Source organism: Daphnia magna, linkage group LG1 (assembly GCF_020631705.1).
Source record: "Daphnia magna isolate NIES linkage group LG1, ASM2063170v1.1, whole genome shotgun sequence".
In the NCBI taxonomy this organism is placed as follows: Eukaryota; Metazoa; Arthropoda; class Branchiopoda; order Diplostraca; family Daphniidae; genus Daphnia; species Daphnia magna.
The window spans coordinates 10,064,991-10,090,238 of record NC_059182.1 but is presented as its reverse complement, the minus strand read 5'-3'; the positions used below and the strand labels follow the sequence as shown (position 1 = coordinate 10,090,238).

The window sequence follows — 25,248 nt, the reverse complement described above, 5'->3', positions numbered from 1 at the left end:
CGTTTGATTTTCCATTGGCCTTTTGCCTTCGTAAATACAGAGAACGAATGTAGTTCTACGCGCATGAAATTAACAGACAGTTGTTTCCCTATACGACGTATAGTTGGTTGTGTTCGCAACAGAAACAAGTCACTGCAAATATAAATCAAAAGGCCTCATTTATGTGCAAATGCCTTGTCCTTGTGTGGAGATTTGATCGCCATTTCGCTGTTCGCATATCAATGAATCATAGACGCAGTCTGGCACATGACGTCACTTCGTTATAGCACGTCTGTAACAGCCAACAGTTTAAATAATTCCAAGTCTTTTCGACTCCGTGGCACAGTTTTTAAAATGTATCGAGCCGCTTGGCTAAATAAATACCCACTTGGATATGACGTAGAAAAATGGGATTAAAGAGTGCGACTGCTGTAATATAAACACTGGCGAGTTGTTACGGTTTCTTTTTTTTTTTTTTTTACGTTTCGTGCGTATACGATTGGTTCATTTCCTCGTAGAAAGCTGGGCACAGCACCGATTTCCATGTTCTTAATGCTTTCTCTCGTATTTGTTTTTTTCTCGCCAGATTTGCAACGTGCAGCGCCCGTCTAAAAGCTGTAATGAAATTTCCCCCTGCACATTAAGTATGTGCTTCTTCCTCATCTAGGCATTCGTTTATGTTTTATCAAAGGCCGGGGATAATGTTTTCAATTCGGCCATGGACGAAATAAAATGTTTTAAAGTCAAAGTGATGGTGGATCAATGTAAAATATTTCCAATCTCTATATTCTAACTTGAAATTGAAAAGCTATTGAAAAGCTTCCGTTTAGGACTTTTCTCAATCAATAATTGCGTAAGAGACTTGGTTTGTATATTTGTTATTGAAAATCAAAGGAGGTAAAGATTTACTGGATGTGTCTAGCTGCTTAAAACATCTAGCGGTTTGCAACTGAACGTTAGTGTTGTGTAAGAGTCAAACTCCTCCCCCATATTCCTCACATGGAATTGAGAGACGGCCAGATTGTCCCTAATTTCCTGTACGTGCTCTATGTTCTTCACCATTGATGAAATAGAAAACACCGAGAATCAATATAGCAATAATAATAAAAACAGACAACAGTTTTTGTTTTTGTTCAGCATCCCCAAACTAACCAAATATCAAGGACATTAGACGTTCACATGGAGGCTTAACCAGAAGTCATCTTGTCTATTCAGTGATAAATACACAAGATACTCCCAAGCTTCAACCTCAGCACGTAAAAGACTTTTGCCGCCATCTATCTGAATTAGTTCAAAGAAAATTTTTATTTTTTGATCTCATAAAACAAGAAAAAGTCAGAGAATAAATCCAAATGAGTCACCCCAACTACCGTTTGAAGAACAAATCCATACTGAAACTGACCGAATGTCGTGGATGTCATGTCGTTTACGTAAGAGCCCAGCCCAGGAATCACCTCGTAACTCAGTGATGATTTAGGCATTCATGGAATACATAAAGCTGCAACTCCATGAACGCTTCCATCATCACATCGAAACAAGATACTCCCAAAGCTTCAAGCCCAAACGTTAAACGACTTTTCATCCATTCCATACGATCAGCTCAGGTAGATTTGCACTTCAAACGGGTAGTTAAAAAAAAAAAATGAACACATTTTTTTTGTTTTTGAAAGTCATACATTAACTGCATGTGGAGGGTAAAAAATGTTAGATATGCGGGATTTATTTGGGGGATGGCCGCGGATCTCTCCCGTTAACGAGAAGGTTGAAAGCTTTTCGGCAGTCGTTTATTCTGCCTGAGAGTTGTAGTTTCTCATCGCGTGACATCGGGCGTCTGACGGAGACGAAGAATTCAGTCTCGGAACTTCGCATTTTTAGATGACGGAGTTGCCTTAAGTCGACGTTAGAACACTCGATCGTCACCGGCAGACCTTCGATAACTTCTTGTGCGGCAGCTCGACGTTTTGCGGGACTCCCTCCTGATATTTTCAAGTTGTAAAATTGGAGAGCATTTTGGTTTTGGACTAAGGTCATCATGACTGATTTGATTGATTGATTGATGATGACAAAAAAAGGAACCGCGCGGTTCGGCCAAAATCGTACCCGATCGTCGCGGGGCCGAGCCCTAGTTGCGTTCCGTCTTCCTTATAACAAAATATGAAAAAGTATTTTTTTAAATCACAAATGGAGAAAACGGCCATAAACAAAAATGAGATATTTCGAAGTTTTTGTTTTTGGTCACGCGTTTGGATTTACTTCGACCGTTCGACGTACTCATGAACTCAACAGAAGAGTTAAGACTGAAACTAAGACCCGTGACTTGATACGTTTATTTCGTACTCTGTCTTCAAGAGAATTATTTTCTTTATTATTTCAGCTATGATTAAACTATACGAAATTCGGTTTTGTACGCAATTTTTTTGTTATTCCAATCTCTCTTCTCGTCACCTGTCTTAGCCTGTCTGCATGACTTGGATGGATAAACGAGCAAATTTTCTTCGAAATCTCCCTAGTTCTGGGGAATCGGGAATTTGTGCTTGGCCGGGACGAGGCTTATTTTATTTGCTCCCTTTTGCTATAAACCCGATGTCACTTCATTAGCGTATTTTTTTTTTAATTTGAACCCACCATTCTCCTACTTTGAAAAACACTTAAATAAAATTTATTTAGTTGCAGAACAATGTTTGCTTTGCAAAGCTTATTTTCTTCAGTTTTAAACTTTAAATTAGTTAATCTATTTTATTTACTAAACTAAAAAAAATTTAAACAAAAAAATTTAAATTTAAGTAAAACTAAAACATATTTTATCAAGGTTAACAGAATTAAGCTTTCATATCCTTTGATCAATTTTTTTCCGCAAGCACCGTAACAAATTAAATTTTATTTATTAGATCACTGAAGGAACTTCTTTGCAGGAAAGCTTCTGTTTGATTTAATTTTGAACAGATCTCGGTTGGCAAGCTTTGGCCCTCTGGCTCTCCGTCTGTTTTGACTCAAAAAGTTGCCACGTCGACTGCTTTTTTTGTTGATTGTTATTTATTTGGTGCTAATCCTGGTGGTTCTTCAGTTTAGCTCTGTTAAGAAATTTTGCATTGCCGGTCACTTAAGGCTCAAGTACATAACGTCGTAAGTTCAAGAACTTCGACATGGAATCTGTCGTCCCTGCAACACCACCGGGGGTTTGCTTCAAACGAGAAATTTTTATTCAAGTATTTGTTTTTGCATTTCGTATTAAGTCACTGTCAAAGGTGTCGAATCGTTTACTTATCTCTAACAAAAAATTTAGGACAGCTTCTCAGCAGATGTCTTTTTGCAAGATCTATGGAATTCTGTTCCCTTGGAAGTTTTAAGGGATGATCTTGGATCTTATTTAAAAGTTTTGAGATCCGCTATGATTGAATTAATTAACAGAGATTATGCAGATTTTGTCAATCTTTCAGGAAATTTAGTAGGGCTTGATATTGCAATTTCAAATTTGCAACAGCCATTAACTTCTATTCATGCTGAAATTTTGGTGAGTGCACAACAAAATACAGTATTAAAGGGCAAAAGACCACATATTTTCTTCTATTTATAGACAGTAAAGAAAGTGCTAGATGATGCCCATAGCACTCTGCTAATTAATTTAAGTGAACGGCAATGCCTAAGGGAGCAAAAACTCCTTTTAGAATGTCTGATGAAAATTCCTACATCACTGGACAATTTAGAAAAACTTCTTAGTCTTGCAAAGTCTGAAACAATTATATTAGAAGAAGATCGTAGTAAAGGAAATGTAATTGGAAGAGCAGCAAATGAATATAATCAGTTGCAACATTTACTTTTAAAGTGTAGCAGTGGACCACTAATGATTGCAGATTTGCAGAAGGTACCATATTATAATTACATCAACTGTATCGTTGTTTCTCGATAACGCTTTTCCAGAGAACTGCCGATGTTAAGTCAAGTTTAATGAAGTGTCTGGAACACACACTATTGCATGGAATTGAATGTCGAAAGCGGGATTTTCTTCAAAAAGCTCTGCATACGTTTGTTACTTTGGATCAGTGCAAACTAGCAGTTCACCTTGTCCGGATTCATCTTGTTCATCCAGCATTTGAAAAAATTTTGAGTAACAGCTCCTTACGAAAGGATCCACAGGATTTATATGGACTTCTTAATAAATTAAAAGATTTTATAAAGCAAAAGCTGAAGGATGTTATCGAAATAAGCAGGAGGTAATAAAAGTTTCAGCAATAGCTAAATTCTTCTACGCTTCAGAAGGTTGTTAATAATCAGTTCATGACTTTCCAGTTTTGAAGGTTTGCAAGGCTTCGCCTTCGTTGTTGATTGTTTGTGGCCAGAATTCTATGGTTTTCTTGTCTCTGATCTAGACTGCATTTTTGCGCAAGGAAATCCCGATTTGTTTCACAAAGTAAGCTAGCTGTGTAATCAAATGACTACACTTCTAATAAGCTGTCTAATGGGCTTCAGTTGTTAAAACTTTTTGTTGTCTAGCGCTACAAATGTACGATGGAATTTATTGACTACCTGGAAGACTCGTCAAATCGTTCCTGCAATCGTTCCGTAAAAAATGATCCAATGTTTTATTCCTTAATGAGACGGTGGAATTTACCTGTTTACTTCCAAATGCGGTAAGTCTATCAAATGAATCATGTATAACTTAGGTTTTCATGGTCTTCGGTATTTTTAGATTTCAAGAGTTAGCTGGTACCCTCGAAAAAAGTCTCATAACCCCTTTCAACGAATCATCAGCAGAGAAAAGTCGAAGTAATTTTCAAACCACTGAAGTTCTTCTAAACGCTTTGGTGTCGTGTTTTGATCAAAATATTTACCTTCCACCTTTAGCTCACAGGTGTGATAAAACTTCAGATTTTTTATTGCCTTATTTACTCTCATAATACGATTTCAGGTTTTGGAAGTTGTCCCTTCAAATGATTGCCCGTTACAAACAAAAAATTTCCCAAATTTTGTTCGAAGTAAAAATCAAATTTATTTCCATTTAGCTTTCGTCAATCAATTTAGCTTCTTTAATCAATAGCAATTCAAGGGTACTGAGACAAGCAATCCAGCAACGTCGTTAGTTCAGTCAGGCAGTACCGCCAGGTTAACTGAAATGGATGTATTGGGGACCCAGCAACACCAAGCAAAATTTACGCAACACCAGTTGGTCCTGCTAGATAGTGACATCCGTTTAATTATTGCTGAATTCCCTATGATCTGGGGCGTGGCTTGGAAACAGCTATTTTTACTGGGCATACAAAATCATAAAGCACTTGAAAGTAAGTATGCATGATATTTCGAGATTCTCAGAAATTTCAATAGCAGCGTGACTCTTAATTGACTGACATCTCGTTAGGTGCTTTTCAAAGCTGTGTTGCAGATCTTGAAAGCGTCATATTACCAAAAATAAGCCAACTTATTATAAGCGATGTTGAGCGTAACTGTGCAACCCGCTTGAAACAGGTGGCAGATATTCCAAGGTTATATCGACGCACAAACAAAGATGCACCGACGAAGGCTTCGAGCTATGTCAGTCATTTGCTAGCTGGAATCAAGGACTTCCGCGCACTACACGTGAACCACTCCGAACTTGTTTCAAAGTGGTCGGATGGGGTCATAAAAGCATTATCTGTACAGTTAAGTATTAAAGAAATACTTTCCCCATTTTATGTGCTCAACTTCTCTTTCTCTCCACCCCGCCTACCACGTGTGTTCTTTCAGGTATTTTGCAGCAGTCTCTGATGTATTGACGTCTGTTCAGAAAACGGAAGAGAGCCTGAAACGGTTACGTAAGGACCGTAGTGCTTCCGCATTGATGACTCTTGGCAACGGCATCAGCGACGACGATAAAATACGAATACAGCTTGTCATTGATGTCGATTTGTTCGTCGAAGAGGCCCGTTCATTATCTTCCCAGCCATTGTCAGAATTACAGGCTCTTTTGGATGCCGTTGAACACGCAAGACAAGTTTACCTTCGCCAAATTCCGGCATAGTCCCCCGAACGATTGGTGCGGCATTTTGTATTCAGTTTATTGCCTTGGAGTGGAGAAAGAAATACAGTTGTACCACACCCGATACTTGTAGATACAACATATATCCAGTATGATGAATTCACGCGAAATGAAAATGATTGACACAGAAGTCATTTCTGATAATACTTCTGAATTAACCAATAAGAAAATGTATTTTATTTGTTTCATTCGGATTTTATAACAATTTCATACTATTTAATACTGTAATTGAAAAAGTTCTTATGCTGAATTCTACAACAAACACATGACAATTAGTTTTATTTTGACATATTTGCATTAATAAGCCCTATGTACTTCTGTAGAGGAAGCAGTCTCCGGAGCAAGTAAAATAGGACAATTGTAATAAACTGTGCCTGGAAGCATAACGTAAAAGCAAAAATATACAGTAGTTACAGGCGTGACTCCATCATTGCCTTGCACTAACTAAACAGCTAATTTCTTTTTTCGGCCCATTTGAAATCATCTGCTCGCGGTTTTTGACCGGTGGCACTTTCAATTAAATATTCAAGTATTTTCCAGAACTTCACGATTTCAAGAGGCCTGTTCAGCCAACCTGTTGTAATGCAGAAGAATGTCTCATGAGGCGATACATGGTGCTTCCGGTGATGTTTACGGGGTAGAATAATGTGGCAATCTTGTAAGCATTGAACCCATTTAGGAAGCCCGGTGTACATGTGCGACCATTTATGAATCTGCCAATTAAATCTTTTAGCATTTATTTCATTTAATTTTTTCTTGATCACTAATGACGAACCTGATTGGTCACGCAGACGAAAACTGAAAAAAGAAATAGGTACCAGTACCATGCATAGGAATGCGCAATCTGATCGTTCGAACAAGTCGAGAAACGTGACGCCATAACTCCTAGAGGCAAAATGATCACCATAAAATTGTCGCCATTGGTTTCTATGAAATCATGGCGAGTAATAGCCGTGGGATCGATATGATGCTCCCGAAAAGGTCGTATAAAGTTCTGTAGACAGACAAGTAACCAGATAAAACTTGGTTGAACTTCATTCCTTTAAGTTTGCGAACACCACATAGTGATCAAGTTCAAGCATTCATGAGTAAAAACAGAAACAGCGATCTACAATATTATATTAAATTTTAGGATTCATCTAACAACTTGAGCAAATAAAAAGCGAAAAGAAGTTAATTCATGGATGATTTCTGTAAAGACTACAAGTTGGATAAAAGAGATCATCCGTTTTAGGAACTATGGCAAAACTAAACTGACGGAACCTACAATCATTCGAGTCGCTAAGCTGGAATGCTAACCAATCTCCACAAAACAAAACAGGCATTTTACACAATATCTTATTAAAACATTTATTAATATGCCCTCGATACCGGTACTTCAGTTTTTGTGAGCAAAAGTGTTGTTCGAAACAACATGAATGTCGCAGGAGTTTCAAGAATGTTCGATTCTTCTTTTCTTATTGATGAGAACAGGCCTGTTATTTCATTATCGCTATCAATAATAAATTACATTTTACGTTTCTCCATAATTCTCAATCGTTCTATGCCGAACGGCGGTTGAGGTTTCAATTCTATGCTAAAACTGAATTTTTTGGCTTCTACAAAAATTAAGTCTATCGCTGCTAGATGAGCATATTTCTTTCAAATATTGTACTAAATTTTGTGATTCAGTATACTATATTTGGTGGTACGCGTCACACGCGAGTGCACAAAAAAGAAAAAGTTTGCCGTAGCTGTTGTGTTAAAAGATAGCATGATCACGGCTATAAAACTAATTTTAGAATAATGTTTCATTTTTCTTATAGTAAAGGTTTATGGAATTGGCGATCTTTTGGCCGACTTCAATCCCAGACTGGGAGAACTTCTGCTAGTTGTTTTCTATGAGCGTTGTGTTTGTGTACCACCACCATTAAACAGCATTATGTATCTAAGGACTAGAAGATATGACTATAGTATGGTTCAAGTTATATCATTGAAAACTTAAAACTTTTACACATACCTTTCCTATGACAGGAAGGTCAACTGAGCCCTGTTTAAATAAAAATAAAAAATGTTTCTGGTGATTTTTTAACAAATTACATTTTACAATTATCACCCAAGTATCTGCAGCCCAATGAAGAAGTCCAGATGAAAAATCTGCTGACAGTATACCAGCACAGCCAGAAAGTAGAATAACACCAATTGATTGAAGTTGAAAGTAATATATCAAATAACACAGATCTATCACCATCAATGCAACAGCAATAACTACCGAAAAGGTTTCTTGGAATCTTTTGCCTGTGATCTCAAAGAGGAAACAGAAAGCTTACAAATAATAATCTACAAAGAGTGTATAGCAGGGAAATTTAATTATCTTTGGGTACTTCAGATATGAACAAGTTTAAATATATGACATTTTTCACCTTTAGTGTAAAGCTGTGCTAATTCTTGAGCGCCCTTGTGTGCTGGTCCCCAACGAGGATTGTTATTATCTTCCAACCTAGAAGGAACACAGTTAGAACCTGAATCACCACTAACCAGGGTTTGTTCTGAGAGATTGTGATTGCTTGGAGAAGAAGAAGAAACAGACAAGGCCATCGCAGTGAATGAGATTGTGATAATAATTGGTAAAGCCGTATACCGTACAACTGTTAGAGCAAGAAAACAAAAAATTTATATTTATATGGGATTTGCAAAGGAAATGTGTGGGGACAGTCTTGTTTAAAAGACTTAAACTTCTGATTTACGGTTTTCAATGCACGACTATCTTTGGATATTGTAAAGGAAGAAATGTGAAATATTAACGCTATCTGTGTTTACACGTAGGTTGAAGTTTTGGAACTATTTAGATTTTTTGACAATATATCGATCTTTAGATAGGCTATTCGTTAGATATTCAAAAACTTTCCGCAGGGTCCAAACTCTAAACGTCTAAACGGTCTAAGCGGTCTAAACGGTCTAAACTTCCCTAAGTCTAAGGTCTAATCTAAGCACGATAGACGATATGATGAAATAGTAAGGTACACTATCGCCTATCCCAAAACCGGCGGGTGTTTATTAAATGGTTCCTGGATTCCCCGCTAGGTTCGCTAGTATAGGAGGCCAGTCGTCTACAGGGGTGATAGGGCAAAACAACTTTTTTTATTTTTAGAATTTTTTATTATCAGTTCGTGTGCTAGAAAAGTAAATCCACTAGGGCTCCTTTTCATTCCCGATTTTTTGGGACCAAAATCAAAATGACGATGCAATTTGGGAATTTTTTATTTATGTTTTAAATTCACCCTATTTTGAAAAATTGCGCCGTTTGCGGCGTTGCCTAGTTCTTTTTGTTTTTTATTTCAAAGCAGAAACATACCGTCAGAGAATGGTCAGAGTCATGGATAGGGCTCGGCCCCGTGTCCAATCAGTAGGTATTTGGGCGAATGGGTAGGTCTTCTCGGCAAAAAAATTGGATCCGGTGGGTAACGGTTCTTGAGACTTTGTGCCCACTACCTACCCATTTTTCATGTGAGTAACACGATTTCGAAAACCGTTTCCATTACCCGGTTAGCCCCGATTTTCTCTTCGATTACCACGGGTATTTACCTGAAATCAAGTCACGCGCTTTGAATTTCCGCCAAAAAAACTTTTTGTGGCATTGACCATCTTAGACAGTTTGCGCAGCTTATGCTGCTCTTCTTTTAATTTCTGGCTAACCTCATTTGCCTCTCTTTGCATGTTTTTTACATTTGCCAAAGTTGAGAAAATTTTTCAAAATCATTTTTTTCTGCGAAAGCTTACATGAGAGATTCTTTCCACCAATTCATCCATGATGTTGCATGCGAGATGCGACGGCCTTGTTTTTGCCAAAAATTTGTTGCGACGAACATCGCATGGAAATGGTCCCTTTTTTAATGTTTGAATATATAGAAATCCGATATCATATGGAAGCGAAACGTTTAAAAAATGAGGTTAGTCAGAAACTTTTGAAGAGCAGCATAAGCTGCGCAAACCGTCTAAGATGGTCAATTAATGTGTATTAATGTATATTGAGGTGTTTAATACGAAGAGGAATGGATTCAGGTTTCCTTTTTTTTGTAGTAAATTTTTTTATTTTTAATCCAGAAGAAAACAGCGCTGAAAAGAGGTCCCAAGCGACTACTTTCCCCATTGTTGACAACGTTTTGGAGGGAAATGTTATGACTGATCCGGGTAGTCAGCACCCCTAGCGAGTGCCCCAAAATTTGTCCGCGGAAATAGCAGACGAACAGCCCAAAGCAGGCCTAGCAGACGACAGTTCGGGGACCTCCAATGTTAGACCATGATGACGGCTACCCACTTCTGTAAAATTTTTGCTCAAAAAAATACCTAACCGAGTAGTAAACCGATTGGATATTTTTGTCGGTGTGGTTTGACGGATCGTGAAACTAAATGAATTATAATCGGTAAACTATAAGCTTTACTGTAAATTTGGAAAAATTACAGGAATGGATAGCTCTTCATAAGCTCTATCCATTTGTGCAAAATTATTACATTAACAATTTTTACTAGGGTAGTAAACCGATTTACAATTTTTTGTTTAGGTCGGTACTGTTATGATGTGTCAGATTAATGTTGTCCTCATTCTTCGGCCGAGCGCTAGATGGCACGAGACTGCACTCAGTCTAGAATATTCCAGGTCACGTGGCGTGACCTGATTGGCTTCTCCCCTTGCCCTATGTTGCCCCTATCCCTGATGTAGTATAAAAGGGGACCCCCCACAGTCAGTTCCAGCGCTTCCACTTCTAGGGTAATTACCCTTTTCTAGGGTAATTGAAAGATGGAATTGGCCAGCTAGGGAGCTAGGGACTTTCTAGGGATATTGTCTTTAATGGATATCTAGGGCTAAGCTAGGGTTTTCGGCAAAAATATAGGGAAAACGTCAGCTTTTTTCAAAAATTGCCGCCTGCGCCAAAATTCTGCTTTTTTTCATAGTTTATAATTATTGTTAAAGAAAAGCATGCAACGCAGCACAACACTGGCAAATTTTCAGCAGAACAGCAGAGAGAAGCAGACGACAGTATTTTGTAAAATTCTAGATTTCAAATATTTGAATTTGAACATTCAAACTACTTTTTTTCTGAATAGAATTAATTGATTTTTTAAGTGTAGTGATTGATTTCTATTCCAGATTATTTTCCCACAAAGACAGTAATGTCAGACCCTGAACTAATATCAGTCGATCTTTGTGCTGGTGAATCTACTAGTCTTGATGTCATTGAAGTCGTTGTACCCACAAACATTCAAAATGATAAAGTTAGTTATACTGTATATTTTGTCAACAAGTCATTCATTAATATTATGTTTCAATTTTTCAGGAAAGAGACGGTCGCAATAAAGTGAGCATTAGTGGATGTGGAACAAAGGCCAAACAGAACTACAAACAGACTTCCGCACAAAACTTGTCAAAGTTCCTGTTAGTACGTCTCTTCCAGTAGCAGTGTCTCTTCCAGTAGAAGTGTCTCTTCCAGTAGCAGTGCCTCTTCCAGTAGCAGTGTTACCTATTCCTACTTGCACATCACCATCATCTAGAACAACGGAAGAGATATGTGCAACTTCAATAGTCGTAACCAATCCTGATTTTGCTTCACCAGACTCGACAGAGCCCAGCAAAAAGAAGAAACCATATTACAGACAAAAATTTGTCGACAAATGGCTTGCAGAAGAAGAATTCAAACCATGGCTGGAAAAAAGGCTAAGTCCATCCAAAAACTGCTTGACAGCCTATTGCAAGTTTTGTTGCGTAGAATGTACAAATGGCCGCTCTGAACTCGTTCGACATATGGCTACCCGCATTCACTTGCAGCAGGGAAATACGTGGGCGTTGAAGCTGGTGGAACAGCAACGGAGTACGATGCAAAGGTTTGTCAGCGGCTCCACCAAGCAAGCAGAACTAGAGGGAAGACTGACTCTCTTCATCGCGGACAACCACCTTGCTCTTTCTGTCATTGACAGTTTAAGCGACCTTTTGAAGAAATGTTTTCCAGATGACGAAAGAGTTCGTAAGCTTGCTTTAAAGAAACAAAAACTAGGAAACATCGTTCGCTATGGTACGTACGGATAAGCAACGAATAATTTTTTTTCGTTCTTAGAACGGAGACTGTGTTGTATGTTTTATCTTTCTGTCTCTTGGTGGTTGGCGCAATTGTATCATGAGAGTATAGACTACAAAAATTTTGCCTTGGCTGCCCGGCAACCATCCCATTTTGTTTGCCACTTGAACCACTTGACGGATTTACTCTACGGGCCAGTAAATTGTTATAGTAGTTGAAAGAAAAAGTAAAAGATATCGTTACAAAAGCGGAAAGATATCATCATTTATTTTCATACACCTCAAACGAAAAATGGAATACGATCTGAAGTAATTCCTAAAGATCGTATATTTATTTAAGAAAAGTTTATTTTTGTGTAGCTGAACTTACTTTTTTAATTCCAGGTTTTGGAGATCATCTGAAAAAGGATCTGGTGAACACCTTGAAAGAGGTTTTTTTCTCAATTATTATTGACGAAACGACGGATGTCTCAGTAAAGGGACAATTAGCGTGTGTAGTGCAGTATTGGTGCCTCGACAAACACATGCTGGTTGTTAAACTGCTCGACTTAATTGAAGTCGAATCGGCAACCGCTGATGGGTTATCTACTAGTGTTTTAAAATTGCTGGAAAGAGAAAATATTCCACTGGAGAGGTAACATGTACAACTATTCGCTGAAAGGATTATATTTTATCTCCCTTGCTACATTTCTATATTTACAGAGTCATCGGGTTTAGTGCCGACACCTGCAGTACAATGTTTGGAAGGCATCATTCCGTTTCCACTCTGTTGACCTCTGCTTTGCCGAACCTTTTAACCGTAAAGTGTTCATGCCATTCCATGAATCTTTCGGCTTCATACGCTTGCAAGAGGCTTCCTGTAGACATTGAGGATGGTCTGCGCGGTGTTTTTAACCACTTTAGCCACAGCACAGCTCGCCGACGTAATTTTTCCGCCTTTCAGGAGTTCGTTGGAGTCGCAAAAAATAGAATCTTGTCCCCCGGACAAACAAGATGGCTATCGCTTGAGGCCTGTGTCTGGCGTGTGAAAGATCAGCTACCGGCATTGAAAGAATATTTTGAATCTGAGTACCAAGAGTCGAATACTCAAACCAACAAAGCGGTTATAGCTTCCTTAAAGCATCCATTGACCGTTCCTTTTTTGCTTTTTGTTGGTCATGCCTTAAGCCAGATGAACGAAGTTAACACCCAATTCCAATCAGAGTCTCCACAACTCCATCTCCTAAAAGGAGCTATTGAGGGACTTATGCAGAGCTTTGCAACAAACTTCATGAATCCAAGGTACGTCATCAGCCGTGAAGTTGCAAAAATTGACGTGTGGCTTACATCGGAGTACGTTAGCCTTAGAAAGGTTTATCTCGGTAAGTAACTTTTAAACCCATAATAAATTCCCTTAATGCATGAGCCATTTAACCCAAATATTAGGAGAAGCTGCCAATCAATGGATCCAAAAGTGCACTGAATTGAGCACTGAAGACCTTGATTATATTTTCAAGCTATGTCGGAGCTTTTACATCGAAGCTTTTCTACAGCTTCAACAACGATATAGCTTCAAGGACAGTTTTTTTGCAATAGCTGATCTCTTACATCCCAAAAATGCCCGTAGTTGTGAGCCTTCTAATTTAACTTCTCTTTTCCAGCGTTTTCCTGTTTTAGGAAAGAATATTAACACGTCAAAAGCCGAACTGGACTGGCGATCCCACATTCATCTTGAACCTGAGTTTTTTGGTTGCGCCAACGATGGCTCGGTGAGACTCCTTGATGCCGAAAGTTACTGGAGTACTGTTTTGAAATGCAAAACTCCAAATGGTAGTACGAAGTGTCCAAACTTGGCCGTTTGTATTGCTTTTTTTTTTTTCAATGCCGTACAGCAATGTTGCAGCTGAGAGGGTTTTTAGTATGCTCAAGCTTATTAAAACTGATGGTAGACATTCATTGCATAATATTACATTATCTAGTCTAATGCGGATTAAAGATTGGCTGAAAGTAACTGGAAGCGTTTTGTCTGTTGTTGCTAATCAAGCTATTGAGCCTGGCATCAGAAGTGGCGTAGATGGAGCTTGCCAAACTCCTGATGTTCTCCCTTTTTAACTGTGTGCTGTTCCCTTTTATGTGAGTAATTTAAAAGTTATAACCTAGTCTCCGCCTCCGTAAATGTTGCAGTTTGACGAGGAGCTGTCATTATCTAATGTTTTTCAATGTGCAATTCGGAATACAAAGAATCTGGTCGGATTTCAATGCGTAAAAGAGAGGTTAATGGGGAAATATGGCAACATCAATCTAGGGAGAAATCTAGGGATTTCTGGATTTTAAAAAGGGGTAAAAAGGGAGATCTGGCAATGCGTCTAGGGTTTTTTATTTTTTGGCCGTGGAAGCACTGGTCAGTTCGGGAGTCGTTGGAGGAAACTCGAAGCGGTCGGAGCTCAGGTCGCTCTATTCCGTGTAAATTCCTTTGTTTGTTTGGGCGCGAAAGCGAATACACTGTGTTACATCGCCGCCTTTGGATTATTTCTCTAAATTTGGTGTCAGAAGTGGGATTTGACGCTGCTCAACACGTGCCGGACATGGATAATAAGTATTGCTAGTTTAGTTAATTTGTTAGTTAAGTTCGATTACTGACGCTTGCGCGTCGTAATTTTGCTAACGCATTTGCGTCGCAAGCTAGTTAAGTTTGATTACTGACGCTGGTGCGTCGTCATTTTGCCTACGCATTTGCGTCGCAAGCTAGTTAAGTTGGATTACTGACGCTGGTGCGTCGTAATTTTGCTAACGCATTTGCGTCGCAAGCTAGTTAAGTTCGATTACTGACGCTGGTGCGTCGTAATTTTGCTAACGAATTTGCGTCGCAAGTCAGTGAAGAAGGTTAATTACTGACGCTGGCGCGTCGTAATTTTGCTGACGCATTCGCGTCACAACTTGTTGACGCAATCGCGTCACAAATTTGTTCAGGCTACACTAATTAAAATTAATCTCTCTAAAAAAAAAAAGGAAAAAAAAGTAGGAAAGAAGAAGAAGAGGAAGTTGTCGGATCGGCAAAGAAAGAGGAATAACCATTACAATTTCGAAAAGGAAAGAAGATCCCCGAAGCCGCAATTGAAGAAAGGCGCCAAAGAGAGGCCAAAGAAAAGGAAAATAGGACAGAAGCAAACCAGATAGGTGGAAGAAAAGGAGGAAGAAGAAGACGACAAGTTCGACTCCCTAGTAAGGCGGAATACTTTGCGCCCCTTCGAAGAGTCAGGGAAGAGACAGTGGCCGAGAGAGAAGAAAGAAGAGCCAGAGAAAGGTGGGAAAGATTGAGGATTTCAGAAATTTGTAAGAAAAAAGCATAAGAGGAAGAATCGAGAAAGGCTAAGAAAAAAGCAGAAGAGGAAGAATCGAGAAAGGCTAAGAAAAAAGCAGAAGAGGGAGAATCGAGAAAGGCTAAGAAGAAAGCAGAAGAAGAAAAACTGAGGAAGACCAAAGCAGAAAGCATAGAAGAAAGAGAGGCAAGAAGAGCGAAAGAAAAGTTGGAGAGGTAAAAAAACAGTGAAGCAGCAAAGAAGAAGCAAGAAGAAGAAGAAGAATTAGAAAGAATAAGGATGGAAATTACTTTCATCGAATAAAACAAACCAAAAAAATTGTACCTGTTTAACGTTCATTAATAAAGATATTATCACCTCGTAATTGACGCGTCTTGTAAGGATGGAAATTACTTTCATCGACTAAAACAAACCCAAAAAATTTTACCTGTTTAACGTTCATTAATAAAGATATTATCACCTCGGAATTGACGCGTCTTGTGTCTTACTTTCAGGTTTCGCCTTGCTCAATCGATACGTTTTGCGTCTTAAAGTCTGACTTAATCGACACAACTGTGTCTTAAGGTCAAATACTTTGACTTAATTGACGAGTTTGTACCTTCACAGGTAAAGTTTAATGCAGTCTGGTTGTAGTTGCAAATCAACCACCTGTAAAGGGTGCGTATGCGTCCAGAACGAAAGGTATTGCAACGAGCATTGTAAGTGTCATCCTAGTCGGTGCCAAAACAAACTGGTATCACGATCCAATAGTCCCAATAAAATGGAAATGGATCAAGACGCCCTAGCAGAAGCATTGGCCAATCTGGCGGCCAATCAACAGTTGCAACAACAGCAATTTCAAATTCAGCAACAACAAATGCGTCAACAAAAGGACGTACTCACGGCCCTAGCAAATCGTTTACTTGCAGCACCTGTCGTAGCTGCCCCCGTGAATCCAGTACCGGCCCCAGCGGTAGCGATTCGGACTACGCTGGACTCCGATGTCAAATATTCAGGATCAAAAGACGAATCACTACAAGACTGGCTACAACTGGTTAATCGAAAAGCGTTAGCAGAAGGTTGGCAAGATGCTGACAAGAGAAGGGCCGCCATTAGCTCCTTGTACGGAAAGGCTCTCACCTGGCACGAAGAAATAGGAACAAATATACCACTATGGGCCGACTGGCTGAATAACTTACGTGGAACCTTTGAAATACAATTAACGGAAAGTCAGTGGCAAATACAAGTAGAAGAAAGAAAACAATTGCCGAATGAAACTGGCTCGGCTTATGTACTGGATAAAGTCAAATTATGCCACCGCAGAGCTATTCCTATCAACGATGGAGAGATGATTCCTTTCCTCATCCATGGACTAATCCGTCCCGAAATACGATCAGTGATGATGGGTAATCCGCCAGCGACAGTTAATGCTTTCCTCACCGAACTTCGTCGGCTAGAATCTATCAGCGAGTCCCCTACAGACTCAACGGCAGCGTCAGCGAGTAGTGTTTCACCTCCCATGAGCACGAAGGATGACAGACAGAAAATTACGACGAATCCAATGGCGGCGATGTAACACAGTGTATTCGCTTTCGCACCCAAACAAACAAAGGAATTTACACGGAATAGAGCGACCTGAGCTCCGACCGCTTCGAGTTTCCTTCAACGACTCCCGAACTGACTGTGGGGGGTCCCCTTTTATACTACATCAGGGAAAGGGGCAACATAGAGCAAGGGGAGGAGCCAATCAGGTCACGCCACGTGACCTGGAATATTCTAGACTGAGTGCAGTCTCGCGCCATCTAGCGCTCGGCCGAAGAATGAGGACAACATTAATCTGACACATCATAACACTCGTCCATTCCTGACAATTTCAAGGCTCCTGCCTTGACTTCAACAACCCCTTTCGCCACAACACACCCGGCGGGTGTGTTGTAAAACATTTGGGAATTTTGAAAAAGGGTAGTTTTTTCTAATGTAAATAACTTTTCTGCTGTGTTATTCTCATAAAATCTAATAAATACAAAGTAAACTAGGTCATATGGGCTAAAAAACTAGAGTATTTGGGGATTTTAATGTTATTTCGTTTATATGCAGCATTAATTTTAAGATGACGCGTACCGCCATAAGCGGCGTGTTAAACACGGCGAAAAAATTTCGACGCGGAAACCGATTTGAGTAACTCCTAAATTAACAAAAAAATAGTAAATCTACATAAAAAACATTGAAATTTGAAACACACGTTTATTAACATATAAAATTTGATTACATGTACTCAAAACAATAAAATATTTACAATTAGACCCCCATTTCCGATTTTCAAATTTTCAATTGCAAATTTATATGTGATCCCACAGTACGATTTTGTACGGGTTTTTTACACTTCCTTGAAAAGTAAGTATAAATAGTGCTAAAAAAAATTTTTCAAATTACTAATTGTCCTATGTATACCCCCCTTTTTCGGCTAAAATGACCATACTATTTTTATTGTAAACATCATCCTGTAATCATTTATTTAAGAAAAATTAGATAGAGTAGGTTGTTTAAAATTCTTTTATAAAACCCTAATAAATTCGAGCTACATATTAAATTTACACTTAAGCAAAAATTTGCACTAATAATAATGCTAAGATTAAAAAACACTTTTTTCAAGAGTAGGGCTCGGCCCCGATTACCCGAGAACCAGCTTACTACTGGAATGTACTGGCGCAACAAACATAAAATTTGCTTTTTAAAGTTTTTTTTTGTTGCTTAGCGCCAACTTTAAGTAGGCCTTGGTCTAACCGGTCTAACTCTAAAGTCTCGTGCGGTTCTGGTATCTGGTGCCTATTTTTACACCGCAAGCGCTTCCTACCATTACCAGTATTGTCACGTAAGCGCGTCATCGTCGCTGGCAGTAGGGCCTGTCTTTGGTAGCTAGGCGAGAGGTGCATTTCTGTTGTCTTCATTTTACAAATTGATTGTGGGAATCCAGCCTAGTTGAAGACTTAAGTTCGAAATAAAAGAAAAACAGAAAAAGGTTTGGCACTACTATCAAAATGGCTACATACACCATGGGACAATCTTTGGTGACGTGAAACTTTATTTCAATGAGAAAATGGGACGAACATCCAGAATTCGTAAACTGCGAGTAGGAAGTCAACATTTTCGCCCTCTTGTAATCGACTCTAATCCGGAATTCGTTGAATTGTGCAAATGGATGAGTGCGAATGGGTGGAATGGTGCTTCAAAAGATTGCTTAAAAACAAAACCAGCCGTGTTTAGTGACACTGGACGTGGTCTCATGGCCATGTCCAACTTAGCTCCAAATAGTCTCATAGTCAGAATCCCTAAAAATCTTCTTATTACTAAAGAAAAGGTTATTTTGCAAATTCCTGCCTTGAGAAATTTCAAGATGACAACAGCAGAATGTTTAACTTTCTTCATTTTGATTTCAAAAATAAATGGATTGTATTCTTCTTACCTTTCTACTCTGCCAAAGAGTTTTTCAGTTGGAGGATTATGTGAAAGCCAAGAAGTGGCTGTTTTACCCAAGGTTCTTCAAGATAAAATTTTATGCAATCAAAGCTATGTTTTGGAAAAGTATCAAAACCTTGTGGTAATATGGGAAAATTTGTTTGGTCCAACCCTGACATTAGAATGTTTCCAATGGGCCTGGTATTGTGTCAATACAAGAGCAGTTTTTTATCAAGATTCGGATATATTTAACATGGACGGATTGGAAAATAACATGGCTCTAGCTCCGTATTTGGACATGTTTAATCACGATCCGCACGTGGTCGTCAAAGCTGGTTTTAATAAAAACAGCCAGTACTACGAAATACGTTCGAGTCAAAAGATAAAGAAACATCAGCAAGTGTTCATCAACTATGGGCCACACGATAACCAAAAACTGTTTTTAGAATATGGATTTATAACTCCAAAAAATCCTCATAATGTGGTTGAATTCGGAATCAATCTTCTGTTTGATTTGTTCCCCGTCAATTCTCTGTGTTTTGTTCCAAACCGGATTGCCCTTCTCAAGCAACTTTGTAAGAATGGAAATCTATTTTACAGCGAAGAGGGATTTAGCTGGAATGCTCAAATTGCACTGATGTTGCTTTCATGTGAAGATTCCCAGCTGTCAAGAAAAGGGTTTTCTCCTTTGGAAATCATACCTGACAAAGACCAAATCAAGTTATTAGGTAAGAAAATTGTAGATGCCTTATTTTTGGAATTCACGGAAAGCTTGAATAAAATGTCTCTAGTTTCTAGCAGTACTACTTCAAGCTTTTGGGTTGCCAAATCACTCGTAAAAGATATTCTAAATGTTCTCAATGCTTGCGTCTTGGACGCCGAATAAATACTAAGTTATGACGTATCATTTGGGTTCAAGACTTCACTTTTACTGTTTTTGCATTGGTAACAGTGTGGATACTTAGTTTCGAGATCCTAAGGTTCAGCCATCAGACTGCTCTCTGGTCTTATAAAAAAATTATAGTTATTTCTGTAGAGCTAATTTGTTCATTCAACAAAAACAACGGGATGTCATCAGATTTAGTAACTAACTATCTGAAAATCGTCAAGGGGCAGTGTAGCGAAATGATTGGCGGACAGAAACAGCGATCGGAGCGACGGGCACCTTCACCGGGTGGATCGACGGATAGCTTTACCAGGTTTGTTTATTGTTTGTTATGTGTTGGTGCAGGGTTGTCCTGGCGGATACGGGTCTTCCGTTGAAGATCACAAAATGACAAAAAAGCGCCGGCGTATTAAAGATCCAAGTTGTCAGGGGATGTTGGTGAGGTTACGAGGGGAATTTCTCTTTTTTCTCTCTTTCTTTTTAAATACGTTTTGGGAGTCCGGATCTCCACAAAAACTCGAGTACGGCGTTTCGTGTGGCGTAATTGATGCTGTGGTCGTCCGTTGAGGACTTCACCAGGTGGACCGACTGACAGATACAGCGAGCGGCCGACGAGCAAAAGAAGGTTCGACCACGATATAATAAGAATTTATTTATAATAATGAATTTATATTATGATTGTTTCTATTATATCGTGGTTCGACGAATAGCTACAATTGGTAGGCCGACGGGCAGCTATAACGCAAGTGTAGATGGGGTGGCTTTGTGGCGATAGCCTTCAGACATCCCAGATGGGCCAGTGTAGATCGTGTAATGGAAATAACATTGCGCGAATATACGATTATTATACGATCGATTATTATTATACGATCTACACTGGCCCCCCAGATAGCATTGCCTATGTTTTCCCGACGTTAGCTAGTGCTAGGACCGCGAGATAAAGATTCGCGTCCTTGGTCGGGTCTTAAGTTACCAGTTTCACTTCACTATAAAACAGGCATCCTCATTCCGCGGGAAGTTTCACATTTTAGTCGAAACGTCCGCATTTTCTTATTTTAGACATGTTTGTCAACAAATGGGCCTTCGTCTCCACACCGCAGCGATCTATCTGAAATATTTCACCTGTTGCATGCAGTAGGTGAAACAGAAACTAGCCGAACAGGAAAGCTATACAAACTTTTTGGGACTGAATCATAATCTCCCACATGATCGTAGTGCATTTTCTTCAACTATTTCGTATTTGTTCCACGCTAGAGCTGGTGTGAAACCCAAAAATGGAGATAGATATCTATGGGGAAGAGGCTTGGCAATATATGAATAGCAACTTCAGTCATGTGAAAGGTAAGCTTCAATATTTCCTCTTTTTCCAACTGGGGCATGATTGGATACTTTTGCATTTTTAGGCTTGTATTTGGACCATGCCGGAAGCACACTATATTCTAAGTCATTAATAGAGCATTCACTTGCTGAATTAACACAGAATTGCTTTGGGAATCCTCATAGTCGTAACACTCCTAGCAGATTGACAACTGATCTTATTGATCAAACAAGAATTGAACTACTTAATTTCTTCCAAGCAGATCCCAACCAATATACATTGTTATTTACATCAGGTTATTTAGATACCATTGAATCACATAATTTAAAATTAGTAACAATTCAACAATATAGGAGCAACTGATAGCCTTAGGCTTGTGGCTGAAAGTTTTCAGTTTTCAAGTATGTCATCCCATTCATATGACTGTGGGTCCTTCATTTACCTTAAAGAGAGTCACACTTCAGTTATTGGCATGAGGGAATATTTTAAAAGAAATGTTCCATGTTATGCTTTACCGTCTGACGACATTAGCACATATTTTAATCTGGAAAGCCATAGTGGCATTCATGAAAAGGTACACATAAAAGACAATCTTGCTTCTTCAGTTTATCAGGAAAAAAAAGGTAACTAAAATTATAGCGATATCTTAAGCTTTCTGGATCAATTATAAAAATTCGTTGTACCTTATGTTTATTTTTTGCAGTAGAAACAGAGATTGCGAAAGAAAGCGAAAAAACGTTGGCGACAGCAAATTCATTGTTTGTCTTCCCAGCGCAATGCAATTTCAGCGGCTTCAAATATCCTTTAGAGCTTATATCGTATTCGCAACAGGGAGGCCTCTCCGACATCAGCAGAGATTTATGTTTGAACAAAGAACTTTTAAATAAGAAGGAGAAAAGCAAAAAGGTCTGGTTTTGTCTTTTGGATGCCGCCTCGTATGTAGGCACGAATCAGCTAGATCTCTCTGTTTGGCAACCAGATATGGTAGCAATATCTTTTACAAGATGTTTGGTTATCCAACAGGTGAGTTTGCACTGTGGACACCAAAGAAAAATACAGAAACAAGATATTTTCACGACTAACAAACTAAAACTTTTTAATTTCTGTTTACTCTTCTTCAACGCTATAGGTTTAGGTGCTTTAATCGTTCATCAGCGCGCTAATCATGTCTTACAGAAAAAGGTATTAAACAGCCACAAACTTCTAATGACCTTTCGGAATTGTTGTTTAATTTGTTTTTATATTCGTTTGCTTTGGCTCAATAAAGTATGTTGGAGGAGGGACAGTGGAAATTGTTTCATCTTCTCGCGACTTTCATGTGGCACGTCATGTTCTACAAGAAAAGTAATTTTTTTAGGTTATTCTTCTGTGTCGAATTGAGTGTCAAGCGCTAACCCAAGAAATTTTTCAATAAAAAAAAAAAAAAATGAACACTAAACATTAATAACACAACATGTTCTTAAATTGACAGATTTGAAAATGGGACTGTGAATTTTCTCTCCATTCTCGCACTCCGCCATGGTATGCGGGAGCTTAAAAATCTTGTATTAACAATGGACAACGTGTCTATCCACACGTTTCGACTAGGACAATTGTTGTATGTTTCCCTGTGCCAACTGAAACATGCGAACGGAAAAAGTTTAGTGAAAATATATTCCCACACGGAATTCACTGATCGGCAACGCCAGGGTGCCATTGTCACTTTCAATCTAATGGCGGAAAGCGGCGATTACATTGGATATGCTTATGTTGAACTTATGCTAATTACACAACTAGCTTAGAAGTTAATGAGTATTTTTTCTCTAGGTTGAAAAAATACTTAGTTTGTATGATGTTCACGTGAGAACGGGTTGCTTCTGCAATCCTGCAGCTTGCCAACGGTTTCTTGAATTATCAGAAGAGGATTTATGTTCCCACTATATGGTAAGATTTTCTTATGCACTACAGTTCTGTTTAAATTTCTTCTAATTTGTAATAAATTCGGATGCTATTTAACAGTCTGGTCATAAATGTGGCGATGAAAATGACTTAATTCACGGTCGGCCGACTGGTGCAGTTCGTGTTTCGTTTGGTTACATGTCACAAAGAAAGGACGTCATACAATTCCTGACTATATTACGACAGTGCTTTCTGCAAGGTCTAGCTTTCAAATGTTTGCTGGTGATCATCTAGTTTATCAAATATTTTCTCAGATAATGTGGCACCGAGAAAAGGCACCGCAGAAAAGCTGCTGGAGCCCGTTCGGCAGAATCGAACTTATTTTGAATTGATAGGCATTCACGTCTATCCGATAAAGTCATGTGGCGGTTTTAGTCCAAAAACATGGCCGATTTCTAAGTCTGGGCTATTGTATGACCGACACTGGGTTATCGTAAATGACGCCGGGATTGCGCTGACACAAAAGCGTGAACCGAAACTCTGGTGAATATCTATGACATTTAAAATTCACTATAATGATAATGGTTTTATTTATCAATATTTTGAAGTATGATTCGGCCAAGCATTGACTTAGAACGGAACAAACTTATTTTACAATACTATGGTACGGAATTATCCATCAGCATGGATATCAACGACCATCATACGACCTTGGACGGTAACCATGGAATGAATCTTAGAAAAATATGCGGAAAAATCATGCACTTAGATGACTGCGAATCTGCCGTCAATCAGTGGCTGAGCGAAGTAATTTGCCTAGTAATTTAGAAAAGGGTTATATTAGTAATGGCGTTTTTTATGTCACGAAGGTGATCGGTCGACCTGCTTTGAAACTGTTGCGATGTTCTATTTTGGATTCATCATTGGTAAACACTTCTTCTTTTTTGCTACTAAATTATAGCAGCGTGAATAGTCTGAAGGAGCAGCTTAAAAATACGGATTTTGAATTATCTTCAACGGTAGCTATACCATGTGCAGTATTGAAAATTAGGCGAAATAATTACGCAGTATGTTTACCTTCTTTAGGAAGAATACCTGACTAGATTCCGAGGCAATTTCGTTGTAGAAAGTGCAAATGCTTTCGAAGAAGATGGTTGGGAAAAAGTTAAAATAGGACCTTACATTTTTCAGGTAATAAATCGTAATATGATAACAGTAATTAGTTGAGACATTCAACTCAGTTTATTTGCAACAGAATGTCGGTGCATGTTTCCGATGTCAGATGGTGTGTATTGATCAAAACACTGCTATCCGAAGTCGTGAAGCATTAACAGTCCTGGCAAATACCAGAGGGAAAAAAATGCCATTTGGAATTTGTCTTGAAATGTGTTCCAACGCTAGTGGTGCACAAGTTGTTGAAATTGGATATCCAGTTTCGCTAGATACATCTGATGTAAAGTTTACATAGATTATTACATTAGTTCACATTCTCACATTACCACATTATTACATTCGTTCACTATCATTCACTGATAGTGAATGTACTGTACGAACATGTAACATGTTTGCATTACGTTGAACTGTTGCCTGCGCTCTTAAGCTGCCATAAGGATAATGCTATGGATGCGGAACTTTATTTGCATACAAAGTAGACGATGAATACACAAAAATTACAATCATTAACAAATAAATTAATAAACGATTAATTTATTTGAACGCTTATACGTACTTGGGAACAGAAATTGGTACAAAAAAAGCGCCTCTTCCAGGTGTGGGATGATGAAAAGTTGTTGCCTAACAGCTTTGTCAATAGGGTAACTTGAGATTGTGCTTGGATCAATTTGTAGTTTTACCTCCAAAAATGGGAAAATAAGAATCGAAGATGGGTAAGATATGATGCTTCACACCATAGGTTTTACGCTATTTTTTTTAGTATACTCCCATCTGTTTTCTCCGCATGCTTAAATTTTCAGCGACATTTTTTTTCTTCTTTCAGAAATAAAACTGAGGCGCGTAAAGAACGGTAGGGATAGCAGATTTGAAGGGGGGCGGATGGGTGAGTTGGATAAGGCGTCACTTGGTGATCGGGGCACCTTGAGATCCGAGTTCAACTCTCCTGGTGAGCATAGTTGCTCCCACATCCGGGCACGCACCACTACACGAACAGTTCACACCTCTTCCTAAATCGCCTAACAAGTTCGCATATAAATGATGGTACTTCCATCGCCCTCTTCCACACAAAATACACACTACAACATTTACACTGCTCATATGTGCGACTCACTTTGTACGACTGCGTACGCCGGTGCGGAAGGTCTTCGTTGTACAGAAGACCAGTTGCTGCAACAGCAGCACAGCACCCATTCCCTAATCAAATCAAATCAAATCATAGCA

General features: G+C 38.8%; 5 protein-coding genes and 2 long non-coding RNA genes across 12 annotated transcripts; 5 read left to right on the top strand and 2 right to left on the bottom strand.

Moving 5' to 3' along the window:
- The first annotated feature begins 3,008 nt into the window (after positions 1-3,008).
- On the top strand, positions 3,009-6,053 carry LOC116927661 (conserved oligomeric Golgi complex subunit 2). Its single transcript, XM_032934709.2, has 11 exons — positions 3,009-3,185; positions 3,263-3,490; positions 3,554-3,841; positions 3,898-4,190; positions 4,267-4,387; positions 4,471-4,607; positions 4,667-4,828; positions 4,886-4,952; positions 5,015-5,255; positions 5,333-5,612; positions 5,698-6,053. The coding sequence occupies exons 1-11, from the start codon at positions 3,123-3,125 to the stop codon at positions 5,969-5,971; spliced, it is 2,154 nt and encodes a 717-aa protein (XP_032790600.2). The 5' UTR covers positions 3,009-3,122; the 3' UTR covers positions 5,972-6,053.
- Positions 6,054-6,143: 90 nt separating this feature from the next.
- LOC116927670 (plasmanylethanolamine desaturase) lies at positions 6,144-8,982 on the bottom strand. 5 transcript variants are annotated; one of them, XM_045168400.1, is made up of 7 exons: positions 8,716-8,982; positions 8,392-8,616; positions 8,217-8,273; positions 8,085-8,125; positions 7,989-8,018; positions 6,765-6,983; positions 6,144-6,702 (listed from the first exon to the last, which is right to left on the bottom strand). In XM_045168400.1, the coding sequence occupies exons 2-7, from the start codon at positions 8,564-8,566 to the stop codon at positions 6,442-6,444; spliced, it is 783 nt and encodes a 260-aa protein (XP_045024335.1). In that variant the 5' UTR covers positions 8,567-8,616; positions 8,716-8,982; the 3' UTR covers positions 6,144-6,441. The 5 variants fall into 5 exon arrangements, with proteins under 5 accessions (XP_045024335.1, XP_045024336.1, XP_045024337.1 ...); XM_045168401.1 differs by having other exon boundaries at positions 8,241-8,273; XM_045168402.1 differs by lacking the exon at positions 8,217-8,273 and having other exon boundaries at positions 8,716-8,981.
- Positions 8,983-10,752: 1,770 nt separating this feature from the next.
- LOC116929881 lies at positions 10,753-14,270 on the top strand. Its single transcript, XM_045168398.1, has 5 exons — positions 10,753-11,242; positions 11,305-12,036; positions 12,423-12,672; positions 12,741-13,399; positions 13,464-14,270. The coding sequence occupies exons 2-5, from the start codon at positions 11,340-11,342 to the stop codon at positions 13,922-13,924; spliced, it is 2,067 nt and encodes a 688-aa protein (XP_045024333.1). The 5' UTR covers positions 10,753-11,242; positions 11,305-11,339; the 3' UTR covers positions 13,925-14,270.
- Positions 14,271-14,439: 169 nt separating this feature from the next.
- Positions 14,440-15,801, top strand: LOC116929884. Its single transcript, XR_006642699.1, has 2 exons — positions 14,440-14,613; positions 15,027-15,801. It is a non-coding gene; the product is annotated as an uncharacterized LOC116929884 (long non-coding RNA).
- Positions 15,802-18,206: 2,405 nt separating this feature from the next.
- On the top strand, positions 18,207-19,958 carry LOC123469424 (SET domain-containing protein 4-like). 2 transcript variants are annotated; one of them, XM_045168392.1, is made up of 2 exons: positions 18,207-19,500; positions 19,564-19,676. In XM_045168392.1, exons 1-2 carry the CDS (start codon positions 18,414-18,416, stop codon positions 19,656-19,658), a joined length of 1,182 nt encoding a protein of 393 aa, XP_045024327.1. In that variant the 5' UTR covers positions 18,207-18,413; the 3' UTR covers positions 19,659-19,676. The 2 variants fall into 2 exon arrangements, with proteins under 2 accessions (XP_045024327.1, XP_045024328.1); XM_045168393.1 differs by lacking the exon at positions 19,564-19,676 and adding an exon at positions 19,883-19,958 and having other exon boundaries at positions 18,208-19,500.
- An 819-nt stretch (positions 19,959-20,777) lies between these two features.
- Positions 20,778-24,347, top strand: LOC123469423 (molybdenum cofactor sulfurase-like). Its single transcript, XM_045168390.1, is given in 15 exon segments — positions 20,778-20,999; positions 21,062-21,271; positions 21,330-21,599; positions 21,680-21,967; positions 21,970-21,999; positions 22,106-22,158; positions 22,244-22,320; positions 22,448-22,724; positions 22,783-22,899; positions 22,975-23,113; positions 23,169-23,397; positions 23,463-23,661; positions 23,724-23,873; positions 23,941-24,045; positions 24,110-24,347. Coding segments are annotated over 15 exon segments (2,424 nt in total). The 5' UTR covers positions 20,778-20,932; the 3' UTR covers positions 24,323-24,347.
- Positions 24,107-25,245, bottom strand: LOC123469428. The gene is made up of 2 exons (XR_006642697.1): positions 24,584-25,245; positions 24,107-24,485 (listed from the first exon to the last, which is right to left on the bottom strand). It is a non-coding gene; the product is annotated as an uncharacterized LOC123469428 (long non-coding RNA).
- Between the last annotated feature and the right edge of the window lie 3 nt (positions 25,246-25,248).